At 48.4% G+C, this 13,009-nt stretch overlaps 1 protein-coding gene across 2 annotated transcripts in view; it reads left to right on the forward strand.

The window, feature by feature from the left end:
• Positions 1-13,009, forward strand: part of SCNN1B (sodium channel epithelial 1 subunit beta) — a 76,100-nt gene that overhangs the window by 50,994 nt on the left and 12,097 nt on the right. For both annotated transcript variants that reach the window (XM_032242944.1, XM_032242943.1), the window contains exon 5: positions 10,635-10,738. In XM_032242944.1, coding sequence (XP_032098835.1) covers positions 10,635-10,738 — 104 coding nt within the window. The remainder of the gene's footprint in view (positions 1-10,634; positions 10,739-13,009) is intronic.

Raw genomic sequence — 13,009 nt, forward strand, 5'->3', positions numbered from 1 at the left:
GAACCAGGGAGTCGGAGGTTGCGGTAAGCCAAGATCGCACAACTGCACTCCAGCCTGGGTGACAGAGGGAGACTCTGCCTCAAAAAAAAAAAAAAAAAAAAAAATAGGCGAGAAAACAGTACCTACCCTACAGGATTTCTTTGAATATTAAAGTGAATTAATATGCAGGAGCAGCTGACCCTAGCACTGGGCTCGATAAATAATAGTTATAACTATTATTACACCCACATTTTAGGCCAGGCGCAGTGGCTCACGCCTGTAATCCCAGCACTTTGGGAGGCTGAAGCAGGCAGCTCACTTGAGGCCAGGAGTTCAAGACCAGCCTGGACAACATGGTGAAATCCCATCTCTACTAACTATACAAAAATTAGCCAGGTGTGGTGGAGTGTGCCCATAATCTGAGCTACTCAAGTGACCAAGGCACAAGGATCACTTGAACCCAGGAGGCGGAGGTTGCAGCGAGCTGAGATTATGCCACTGCACTCCAGCCTGGGCAACAGAGGAAGACTCTCTTAAAAAACACCAACAAGAACAAAAACCCACATTTGAAAAGGAGTGCAAATTCAATAATTATGCCAGCATTTATTGGGCCTTTCTCATCCCAGTACGTGTCAGACACTATTCTAAGCACTTTGAATGTGAAAATTGCTTTAACCCTAGCAACAAACCCATGAGAAAGGTACTGTTATTTCTCCCTTATTTTATTTTTTTAAGAGACAGGATATCACTATGTTGCCCAGGCTGGTCTCAAACTCCTGGCCTCAAGTGACCTTCCCACCCCAGCCTCCCAAAGTGCTGAGATTATAGGCGTGAGCCACCACGCCCAGCCTTCTCCCTCATTTTAGTTGTTGTAACCTGTCCAGAGAGATTGAGTAACATCTCTGAGGTCACACAGCTGGTGAGTGGCAGAGCCGGCGGTCCTGGCCAAGCCCACCCCATGTCACTCTGTTGCCTCATCAGAAATATTGATCGTCATCTTCCCTCCCCAACCACCTCTCCCAAGCCTCTATTCCCAGCCCTCTGCTGGTCCCAGTGAAAGGTACCACCCAGGCACCTTAGCATAGAGATCTCAGCCACCCACTCTCTAAGCTCTCCCTCACTCCTACAGTTGACCAGTCACCTGCCTTCCTGAGTCAGCCTCAGACGTAGCTGTGGGAATGTGCCTCTCTCTGGTCTCCCTGGAGCTGGCGCTGTGCCCTGACCCTGTAGTCCCAGCTTCCCCCCTCTCTCTCTGACTCCATCCTGTCCCCCTTCTAACATGACAAATGCTCTAGAAGCAGCAGCTGCAGAATTAGGAAAATGTGAACTGCATGTGGACCCCAACCGCAAACTGCCTGGACTTGATTGTCAGCTCAGTATGTGGCTGGGCATGCTACTTAGCCTTTCTGTGCCTCAGTTTCCTTGTCTGGAAAGTAGGTACCGTAAAATGGCCACATAACATTATTGGGGGATTAAATGAGTTAACATATATAAAGTACTTAGTGCAATGACTCGCACACAGTAAACATTATAGGAGGATTTCTTTTAAAGGCTTTGGGGCCAGCACGGTGGCTCATGCCTGTAATCCCAGCACTTTGGGAAGCTGAGGCAGGCAGATCAACTGAGGTTAGGAGTTCGAGACCAGCCTGAGCAACATGGCAAAAATCCATCTCTACTAAAAATACAAAAATTAGCTGTGTGCAGTGTCACACGCCCGTAATCCCAGCTACTCGAGAGGCTGAGGTAGGAGAATCGTTTGAACCCAGGAGGCAGAGGTTGCAGTGAGCCAGGATGATGCCATTGCACTCCAGCCTGGGAGACAGAGCGAGACTCCATCTCTAAATAAATAAATAGGCTTTTGACCAGGTGCCGTGGCTCATTTAATCCCAGCACTTTGGGAGACTGAGGAGGGAGTATCAATTAAGGCCAGGAGTTTAAGACCTACCTGAGCAACATAGTGAGATTCCATCTCTGCAAAAAAATTTAAAATAACAAAATTAGTACACACCTGTAGACTCAACTATTCTGGAGGCTGAAGGGGAAGGATCACTTGAGCCTGGGAGTTTGAGGCTGCAGTGAACCCAGATCACACCACTGCACTCCAGCCTGGGTGACAGAGCAAGACCCAGCCTTTAAAATATAGAGGTAGAGAGATTTTTTCTTTCTTTTCTTTTTTTTTTAGATTGAGTTTTGCTCTTGTCACCCAAGCTGGAATACAATGGCGTGATCTCGGCTCACTGCCACCTCTGCCCCCCGGGTTCAAGTGATTCTCATGTCTCAGCACTCCCAGGTAGCTGGGATTACAGGCATGCGCCACCACACCTGGCTAATTTTTGTATTTTTAATAGAGACAGGGTTTTACCATGTTGGCCAGGCTGGTCTCAAACTTCTGACCTCAGGTGATCCATCCGCCTCAGCCTCCCAAAGTGCTGGGATTACAGGCGTAAGCCATTGGTTAGTTTCCTCTGTTGCTGACATCTTACATCACCATGGTAATTTGTTAAAACTAATAAACCAAGAAACCAGCATTAGGCATATTACTCTTCTTCTTTTTTTTTTTTTTTTCGAGGCAGAGTTTTGCTCTATCACCAGGCTGGAGTGCAGTGGTACATTCTCAACTCACGGCAACCTCCGAATCCCTGGTTCAAGTGATTCTCCTGCCTCAGCCTCCTGAGTAGCTGGGACTACAGGATGCACACCACCACGCCCAGCTAATTTTTGTATTTTTAGTAGAGACAGGTTTCACCATGTTGACCACGATGGTCTCAATCTTCTGACCTCGTGATCCACCTGCCTTGGCCTCCCAAAGTGCTGGGATTACAGGTGTGAGCCACCAGGCCTGGCAGGCATATTACTCTCAAATGGACCACACGCTTGATTCAGATTTTGTCCGTTTATTCCAGTGGCCTTTTCCTGTTTCAGCGTCCCACCAGGAGACCATACTGCACTTAGCTATTATGTCTCCTTCGTCCCTGTGACAATTTCAGACTTCCTTATCTTGGGTGACATTTTGGATCTACTGGTCAGGTGTGTCATAGGAAGTCCTCAATTTGAGTTTATCTGGTTTTCTCAGCTGGGGTATAGGAGACAAGTACCACAGAGGTGCAAAGCCTTCATCACGTCATATGGGGGTACGTGACGACCATGTGACATCATCTGTGGTGTTCACCTTTCTCACTCAGTCGACGTACGGTGTGCTGGGATTTTCCCTTGTAAAGTAACTGCTTTCCTGTTTCCACATTCTGTACTTTGTTTTTTGTTTTGTTTAGAGACTTGGTCTCTCTGTGTCACCCAGGCTGGTGATCATAGCTCACTGAAGCCTTGAACTCTGGGCTCAAGTGCTCCTCCTACCTTGGTAGGACAAGAGTAGCTGAGACTACAGGCATGTGCCACCATGCTAATTTTTCTATTTCTTGTAAAGACAGGATCTCACTAGGTTGCCCAGGGTGAAGTGCAGTGCTGTGATCATAGCTTGCCACAGCCTCCAACTCCTGGGCTCAAGTGATCCTCCCTCCTCAGCCTCCAAAAGTGCTAGGATTACAGATGTGAGCCACTGTGCTGACCTTTGCTCTGTGCTTTGGAAAGGAGTCACTAAATTCAGGGGAAGGGGGAGGGAGTGGGCAGGGGGAAAGGAGTATTGTGCTCCACCCCTCCTAGAGAGAATATATATTGTTTGGAAATCTTCTGTAAAGGAAGATACGTCTCCTCTCCTCCATTTATTTATTTATTCCATCATTTATTGACACGGTATGGACTCCTGTAGATTTGGGTTGTAATACAGTTCCATATTATCTATTATTTTGCTTAAATCCGTCTACCTTTGGGCACTCTGTCAGTTAGCACCTGTGTGCCTTTGACACATCATCTGTACGTGTTTTTTTTTAACTTCTGTCTATTTTCTGGCACTACAGGATGCCCCAGCCCTAGAATCAGCCATTTCTCTAAAGAACTCTGTTTGGTTTTTTGGTTGTTTTTTTGAGATGGGGTCTCACTCTGTTGCCCATGCTGGAGTGCAGTGGCACAATCACATGCCCAGCGAATTTTTTTTATTTTGTAGAGATGGAGTCTCCCCATGTTGCCCAAGCTGGTCTCATACTCCTAGCTCAAGCGATCTTCCCACCTCAGCCTCCTAAAGTGCTGGGATTACAGGAAAGAGCCACCACGCCTGGCCCAAGCTCTGTTTTTTTAAATGGAAGAATGGTATTTAGAAACCAAGGTCTGGGCTGGGCATGGTGGCTCATGTCTGTAATCCCAGCACTTTGGGAGGCCGAGATGGAAGGATTGCTTAAGCCCAGGAGTTCGAGACCAGCCTGGCCAACATGACAAAACACCTCTACTAAAAATACAAAATTAAAATACAAAAATTAGCCAGGTGTGGTGACATGCACCTGTAATCCCAGCTACTAGGGAGCCTGAGGCAAGAGAATTGCTTGAACCTGGGAGGCAGAGGTTGCAGTGAGCCAAGATCACGCCACTGCCACTGCACTCACTCCAGCCTGGGCAATCTCAAAAAAAAAAAAAAAAAAAAAAAACCAATTACATAAAATTTTAAAATAAACCAAGATCTGAGCATATATAAGCATTTTTATTGCTATGGTTTTTGTTGTTCCAGGCATTATCCAACTGGTTTCTACCCTGGAAAGTCTTCCCTGACTTCTGACCACACAGTACCACTGTTGTTATGCTGCTTCCTAAAGGAATAGGATATTCTATTCCCAGTCTTTTCTGGAGGCTCTCTGGTCTCTGTCTGCATGCCTGGCCCCTGGCCCAGCAGAGATTTCTGTAGGGAAACACCTAGCTCTGGAGCCAGAGGCAGCCAGTCCTGGGAGCTGCCTCTCCAGGTGAAGAGCATTATCAACAAGCAAATAGTTGGCACGCACGTGGAGACCAGGAGCACAGCAGCGCAGGCAGGAGGCGATCCGGCCACACCCCATGCAGCCTCCTGCTCCTGGGCTGCATCTGACCAAGACAGTTTCTTGGGAACACTGTGTCCCCGTGCCCTGGGGCGAGGTCTCTCCCTCAAGAGCACTGCCTGGATTGAGCTGGTTTGCTCTGCTCTATTCTTTCCCTGTGGCCACAGCCCTGATCCCACACAGTTTATAGACTCCACGGTGTCCGCCCAGAGCTGTGTCTTCCCTCTGGGGCTTTGCCTGTGCTGGGTCCCTGCCTAGTGAGCCCTTTCTCCTCCCCACCCTGGAGACTTAACCATCACTTACTTATTCATAAAATCTCAGCTCAGGCTTCCCTTCCTCCAAGAAACCTTCCCTGACCTACTCCCCACTTTCCGTCGGGACCTAGGTGCCACCTACCCATGCCTATCTCTGTCGATGCTCTTATCGCCCATTGTAATTTATTCATCAAATATTTACTAAGTGTCTGTGTGCTCTGTGCCAGACCCTGGGCACAGAGCTATGAACAGTAGCAGCCAAGATTTTTTGAGCATTACAGTATGCTAGGCATCCACCCCTCGTTGCAGTCATGTGGGGGGGGGGTGCTGGTATTATCTGGTGTTACAAATGGGGAAGGTGAGGCACTGAGAGGCGAAGTAACCATCCCCAAGCTCACCAGCTGCTAAGGGACACAGCCAGAACTGAAATCAGGCAGGCTGGCTCTGCAGCCTGTGCTCTTGACCTCTGAGCTCATCTCCTTCCAGACAGACAAGGTCATGCTCCCTCCCCAGGCTTATGTTCTAAGCAGGAGGCAGCTAAGTGAGCAATTATGTCAAGAAGATGATTTCAGGCCAGGCACAGTGGTGGATGCCTGTAATCCCAGCATTTGGGGAGGCTAAGGCCAGAGGGTCACTTGAGGCTAGGAATTCAAGACCAGCCTGGGCAACATAGCAAGACCCCATCTCTACAAAAAATTTTACAAATTAGCTGGGGGGGGTGGCACATGCCTGTGGTCCCAGCTGCTCAGGAGGCTGAGGCAGGAGAACCTCTTGAGGCCAGGAGTTTGAGGTTGCAGTGAGCTATGATCAAGCTATTGCACTCCAGTCTGGGCAACAGAGTGAGACCCTGTCTCTACCAAAAAAAAAAAAAAAAAAGAAAAAAAGATGATTTTAGATTCTGATGTATCTGATAAAGAAGATAATAAACTGATAGAAGGGCCAGGTGCGGTGCCTCATGCCTGTAATCCCAGCACTTTGGGAGGCGAGGCAGGTGGATCACCTGAGGTCAGGAGTTTGAGACCAGCCTGACCAACATGGTGACACCCTGTCTCTACTAAAAATACAAAAATTAGCCAATCATGGTGGTGCATGCCTACAATCCTAGCTACTTGTGAGGCTGAGGCAGAAGAATCGCTTTAACCCGGGAGGCAGAGGTTGCAGTAAGCTGAGATCACATCACTACACTCCAGCCTGAGCAACAAGAGCAAAACTCCATCTCAAAATAAATGAATGAATGAATGAATAAATAAATACTGGTGGAAAAGATATAGAGTAACTAGGTAGAGAAGTCTATTGCTATTAATAATAAAGTACTATTAACTAATTGTTCAAGTCCATCACTCTGCATAGGGGCTCAGGAGAGGCCTCAGAGCAGATAAAACCTGAAGGAGAGGGAGAAGCCAGTGTCTGAATAGCTGGTTAGAGAATATCCCAGGCACAAAGAACAGCAGAGGCAAAAGTCTTGAGTTTGGAAACATGTAGAGTGTCGCTGGAGTGTAAGGAATGAGACTTAGAAGGCCAGCATAGGGACTTTGCACTTTATTCTCTCTCTTTATTTCTTTCTTTCTTTTTTGGAGACCGAGCCTCGCTCTGTTGCCCAGGCTGGAGTGCAGCGGCACGATCTCGGCTCACTGTAACCTCTGCCTCCTGGGTTCAAGCGATTCTCCTGTCTCAGCCTCCCAAGTTGCTGGGACTACAGGTGGCACACCACTATGCCCAACTAATTTTTTTGTTTTTTTGTTTTTGTTTTTGTTTTTTTTTTGTATTTTAGTACAGACGGGTTTTCACCTTGTTGCCCAGGCTGATCTTGAACTCCTGAGCTCAGGCAATCCACCTGCCTAGCCTCCAAAACTCTGTACTTTATTCTGGGAGCAACAAGAAGCCTTTGGAGGGGTCTTAGAAAAGGAGTGAGGGAAGACTCCAAGGACGAGCAAAGGTGGAGGCTCCAGCAAGAATGCAGACATGAGATGCTGGTGGCTCGGGCCAGGGTAGGAGCGTCAGAGGTGGAGACAGGTGAACAGACTAGTCACATCTTGGAGCCCAGTGCGGTATCTCACACCTGTAATCTCTGCACTTTGGGAGGCTGAGGTGGGCAGATCACCTGAGGTCAGGAGTTCAAGTCCAGCCTGGCCAACATAGTGAAACCCCATCTCTACTAAAAATACAAAAATTAGGCCAGGCATGGTGGCTCACACCTGTAATTCTAGCACTTTGGGAGGGTGATCACCTGAGATCAGGAGTTCAAGACAAGCCTGGCCAACATAGTGAAAACCCACCTCTACTAAAAATTCAAAAATTAGCTGGTCATAGTGGCAGGTGTCTATAATGCCAGCTATTCAGGAGGCTGAGGCAAGAGAATCACTTGAACCTGGACGGTGGAGATTGCAGTGAGCTGAGAGGGCACCATTTCACTCCAGCCTGGGTGAAAGAGTGAAACTCTGTCTCAAAAAAAAAAAAAACAAAAAACAAAACTAACTGGGCATGGTGGTGCCTGCCTGAAATCCCAGCTACTCAGGAGGCTGAGGCGGGAGAATCACTTGAACCCAGGAGGCGGAGGCTGCAGTGAGCCAAGATCGCACCACTGTACTCCAGCCCGGGTGACAGAGCAAGACTTCAACTTAAAAGAAAGAAAAAGAGGGAGGGAAGGAAGGGAGGGACATCTTGGAAGGAGAGGGAGTTGACAGGACTCCATTCTCTGTCCTCTGCCACACTGGAAGCTGCAAAAGGCAGCCCTGTCTTGTTCTCAGTGTCCCTAGCCCAGCACCCACCTCGACAAACATTTACTGGGTGGAAAAATGTGGTTTCTTCCTGCTTCCCCTTGTGCCGTTGAGGAAACCCAAGCTCAGGGGTTGAGTAAGCAGCTCAAATCTGTTGGCAGTGGCAGAGCTGGGGTCGGCCCCCATATCCCATTTCACAGCCTGCCCTGGACCAAGCCATTCTGCAAGTCCACAGGCTGAGACAAAAGATGCAGGAAATGGCTTTCTTATCTGAAAACGGGAAAATTGCACCTGACCTCCTAGGGTTATTTTGAGGATTAAATGAGATCATGTATACGGAAAGATTCAACACGGGTCTGGCCCATAAAAGTAGCTCAATGAGGCTGGGCGTGGTGGCTCACGCCTGTAATCCCAGCACTTTGGGAGGCCAAGGCGGGTGGATCATGAGGTCAGGAGTCCAAGACCCACCTGGCCAAGATGATGAAACCCCATCTGTACTAGAAATACAGAAATTAGCCGTGCGTGGTGGCGGGTACCTGTAATCCCAGCTACTTGGGAGACTGAGGCAGAGAATTGCTTGAGTCCGGGAGGCAGAGATTGCAGTGAGCAAAGATCATGCCACTGTACTCCAGCCTGGGTGACAAACCAAGACTCTGTCTCAAAAAAAAAAAAAAAGTTGATCAGTGAATGTTTGCTGTGGATCCTAAGGCTTCAAAGACGATACTGCATGGCAGGGGATTTTTTGTGTTTATGCATCGTTTGATATACTTACTCTCATTCTTTCCTGTTTTTATTTTTAATTTTTTACTATTTACTTATTTATTTTTATTTGATACAGGGTCTCACTCTGTTGCCCAGGCTGGAGTGCAGTAGTGCAATCACAGCTCACTACAGCCTCAATCTCCCCGGGCTCAGGTGATCCTCCTCCATCAAGTGTCCCTCCAAGTACCTGGGAATACAGACACTCGCCACCACGCCACTCCTGTCTTTTTTTTTTTCTGAAGAGACAGGAGTCTCAATATGTTGGCCAGGCTGGTCTCAAACTCCTGGGCTCAGCTGGGCACAGTGGCTCACACCTGTAATGCCAGCACTTTGGGAGGCCAAGGTGGGTGGATCAACTGAGGTCAGGAGTTCAAGAGCAGTCTGGCCAACGTGGTAAAACCCCGTCTCTACTAAAAATACACAAATTAGCTGGGTGTGATGGTGGGTGCCTGTAATCCCAGCTACTCAGGAGGCTGAGACAGAAGAATCATTTGAACCCAGGTGGAGGAGGCTGCAGTGAACTAAGATCGTGCCACTGCACTCCAGCCTGGGCAACAGAGTGAGACTCTGTCTCAAAACAAACAAACAAACGAACAAACAAACAAAAAAACTCCTGGGCTCAAGCGATCCTCCTGCCTTAGTCTCCCAAAGTGCTGGAATTACAGGAATAAGCCACCATTCCCAGCCTCCTCTTATTTTTAATAAACAAAAAAAGAACGACATAAAAACATCAAGAGAGATTTTTTTAAAAAAGCTGCTTACTTTGGAGACTTGAGAACATGCACGTTGGCAGAACAAAGTCTGATGAAGTCCAGCACACCAGTCAACAGAAGAGGCAGGAAGGAATTCTCCCCTGAGCCTTCTGGTGGGTCCAGGCGTCCCTCAGCTTGTGTCTGAAGGCCTCTGCCTCAGTCTTCAATGGGTTTCGCCTCTGTATCTGCCTTTGTTTCTGTGTCTTCTAAGGACACTTGTCCTTGGATTTAAGGTCCACCTGGATAATGCAAGATGACCTCATCTCAAGATCTTTAGTCACATCTGCCAAGACCGTTTTTCGAAATATGGTCACATTCACAGGTTCCTGGGGTGAGGACATGTCTCTTTGAAGGCTTATGTGAGACAGATGAAAACATCCAAGAAAGTTCTTTTTCAGCCAGGAGCGGTGGCTCACACCCGTAATCCCAGCACTTTGGGAGGCCAAGGTGGGCAGATCACCTGAGGTTGGGAGTTCAAGACCATCCTGGCCAACATGGTGAAACCCCATCTCTACTAAAATTACAAAAATAAGCCGGGTGTGGTGGTGGGCGCCTGTAATCCCAGCTACTTGGGAGGCTAAGGCTGGAGAGTCGCTTGAACCCGGGAGGCAGAGGTTGCGGTAAGCATAGATGGCGCCATTGCACTCCAGTCTGGGTGACAAGAGCGAAACCATCTCACCAAAAAAGAAATTCCTTTTTCTTTTTTTCTGTTTTTTTAGAGACAGTCTCACTCTGTTACCCAGGCTGGAGTGCAGTGGCGCAACCTCATAGCCCAAGCAGTCTCGAACTCCTGGGCTCAAGCGATCCTCCCACCTCAGCCTCCCAGGTAACTGGGACTACAGGCATGCACCACCACACTCAGCTAATTTTTGTACTTTTTGTAGAGATGAGGGTCTCACTGTGTTGCCCAGGCTGGTCTCAAACTCCTGGCCTCAAGCGATCCTCATACCTCGGCCTCCCAAAGTGCTGGGATTACAGGTGTGAGCCACCATGCCCGGCCAGAAAGTTCTTTTTCGTAACTTATGGCTAAACCAGAGAGCCTTAGCCGCAACTCCAGAGAAACTCCCTCCTCCCACTTTCCCAAGGGAGCCGGGAATCCCCTCTCTGGTTTCTGCAAGAGGATGGACAGAATGACCTGTTGCTCGCCTCTCCCTTTCGGAGCCCCTCCAAGGAGGAAATGAAGGGCCGACAGCAGACAGTCGGGGGAGGCATCGTCTGTGGTGGTCCCTGCACTGAAGCTGATGCTGTTTCTTATAGGAACTTCACACCCATCTTCTACCCTCATTATGGTAACTGCTACATCTTCAACTGGGGCATGACAGAGAAGGCACTTCCTTCGGCCAACCCTGGAACTGAATTCGGTGAGTTTTGGTTTATCCTGGGGCCAGAGCCATGAGACTTTAACCACCCCCACCATGTGGGACTAAAAGACCGTCAGCTGTTGCAGGGTGGGACTGAGGGGGCACTGAAGCTGGCATCAAGAGGAGTGGCCACTACTGAGGCCCTACTGTGTGCCAGGGGAGGCCAGGCCAGGTGTTCCCTCCCCCAAGGCTCAGAATCCCTGGGATAGCGGCTGGTGTTCCCCTTTTGCTGATGAGCAAAGTGAGGATTTGGAAGCAGCACAGCTTAGTGGTCAAGAGCTCAAGCTTCAGCCAAGCATGGTGGCTCATGCCCATAATTCTCAACACTTTGGGAGGCTGAGGTGGGAGGATTGCTTAAGTCCAGGAGTTCGAGACCAGCCTGGGCAACATGGCAAAACCCCATCTCTTAAAAAAATACAAAAATTAGGCCAGGCGCAATAGCTCACGCCTGTAATCCTAGCACTTTGGGAGGCCAAGGCGGGCGGATCACCTGAGGTTGGGAGTTCAAGACCATCCTGGCCAACATAGTGAAACCCCGTCTATAACAAAAATAAATAAATAAAATAAAATACAAAAATTAGCCAGCCATGGTGGTGAATACCTATAGTTCCAGCTACTCGGGAGGCTGAGGCAGGAAGATCACTTTATCTGGGGAAGTCAAGGCTGCAGTGAGCCATGATCACACCACTGCAGCTCCACCACTCACAGGGCGTTCCTGAGCTCCAGACCAACCTTCTCAAAGCCTTGGTTTCCCCATGCATAGATTAATACATAGTAGCAGAGCAGAGCATTAAAATTGTATCCACATGGTGAGCCATTATGATGAGTAAATAGTATATGCTTTGTGAGTCATTAGGATGTAATGTGATAAACTGTTTCACCCGCCTAGGAAGTAGGAAATGCTCCATATATGCTGGGTATTCTGAGCAGCTTTAAAACAACTTGTCCAGGATCATGCAGTTAATGCATGGACAGAAAGATATCACATGTGCTTACCTGTAAGTGGGAGCTAAATGACGTGCACACGTGGACAGTACGGAAGGATGGACATCGGAGACTTAGCCGGGTGGGGGGTAGGAGGTGGGTGAGGGGCAAGAAATTACTTAGTGAGTACAGTATATATGATTCTAGTGATGATTACACTAAAGGCTAGACTTCACCACTGTACGAAACTCCATGTAACAAAGCTGCGCTTGTGCCCCTTACATTCACACAAATTAGAAAAGGAAAACAAATACATAATGCTTATTCTTAGTCTCTTAGTCCCTCGGTCTCTCTGCGGTACAGTTCTTTTCTTTTCTTTTCTTTTTTTTTTTTTTTTTTTTTGAGACAGAGTCTCGCTCTGTTGCCCAGGCTGGAGTGCAATGGCACGTTCTTGGCTCACTGCAACCTCCGCCTCCCGGGTTCAAGCAATTCTCCTGCCTCAGCCTCCTAAGTAGCTGGGATTACAGGTGCATGTCACAATATCCGGCTAATTTTTGTATTTTTAAGTAAAGATGGGGTTTTACCATGTTGGTCAGGCTGGTCTTGAACCCCTGACCTTGTAATCTGCCCGCCTCAGCCTCCCAAAGTGCTGGGATTACAGACATAAGCCACCATACCCAGCTGTTTTTTTTTTTTTTTGGTTTTTTTTTTTTTTTTTTTGAGTTAGAGTCTCGCTCTGTCACCCAGACTGGTGTGCAATGGCATGATCTCAGCTCCCTGCAACCTCCACCTCCCAGGTTCTAACAATTCTCCTGCCTCCGCCTCCCGAGTAGCTGGAATTACAGGCGCCCACCACCACACTCTGCTAATTTCTGTATTTTTAGTAAAGATGGGGTTTCACCACGTTGGCCAGGAGGGTCTCAATCTCTTAACTTCGTGATCCACCCACCTCAGCCTCTCAAAGTGCTGGGATCACAGGCATGAGCCACCACACCCAGCCTGTTTTGTTGTTGTTTGAGACAAGGTCTCACTCTGTTGCCAGTGCAGTGGCGTGATCTAGCTTACTGCAGCCTTGACCTCCTAGGCTCAGGTGATCCTCCCTCCTCAGCCTCCTGAAGAGCTAGGACTGCAGGTGTGCACCACTATGCCTGGCCAATTTTTGTAGAGATGAGACTTCACCATATTGCCCAGGCTGTCTCGAACTCCTGGGCTCAAGCAATCTGCCCTCCTTGCCCTCTCAAAGTGCTGGGATTACAGATGTGATCCACTGCACCAGGCTGTACAGTTCTTTCTTCTTCTCCTTCTTCTTCTTCCTCTTCTTTTTCTTCTCCTTCTTCTTCTTCTCCT

This window comes from Sapajus apella, unplaced genomic scaffold (assembly GCF_009761245.1).
Source record: "Sapajus apella isolate SASKATOON/1434 unplaced genomic scaffold, GSC_monkey_1.0 scaffold51, whole genome shotgun sequence".
Classification (NCBI taxonomy): Eukaryota; Metazoa; Chordata; class Mammalia; order Primates; family Cebidae; genus Sapajus; species Sapajus apella.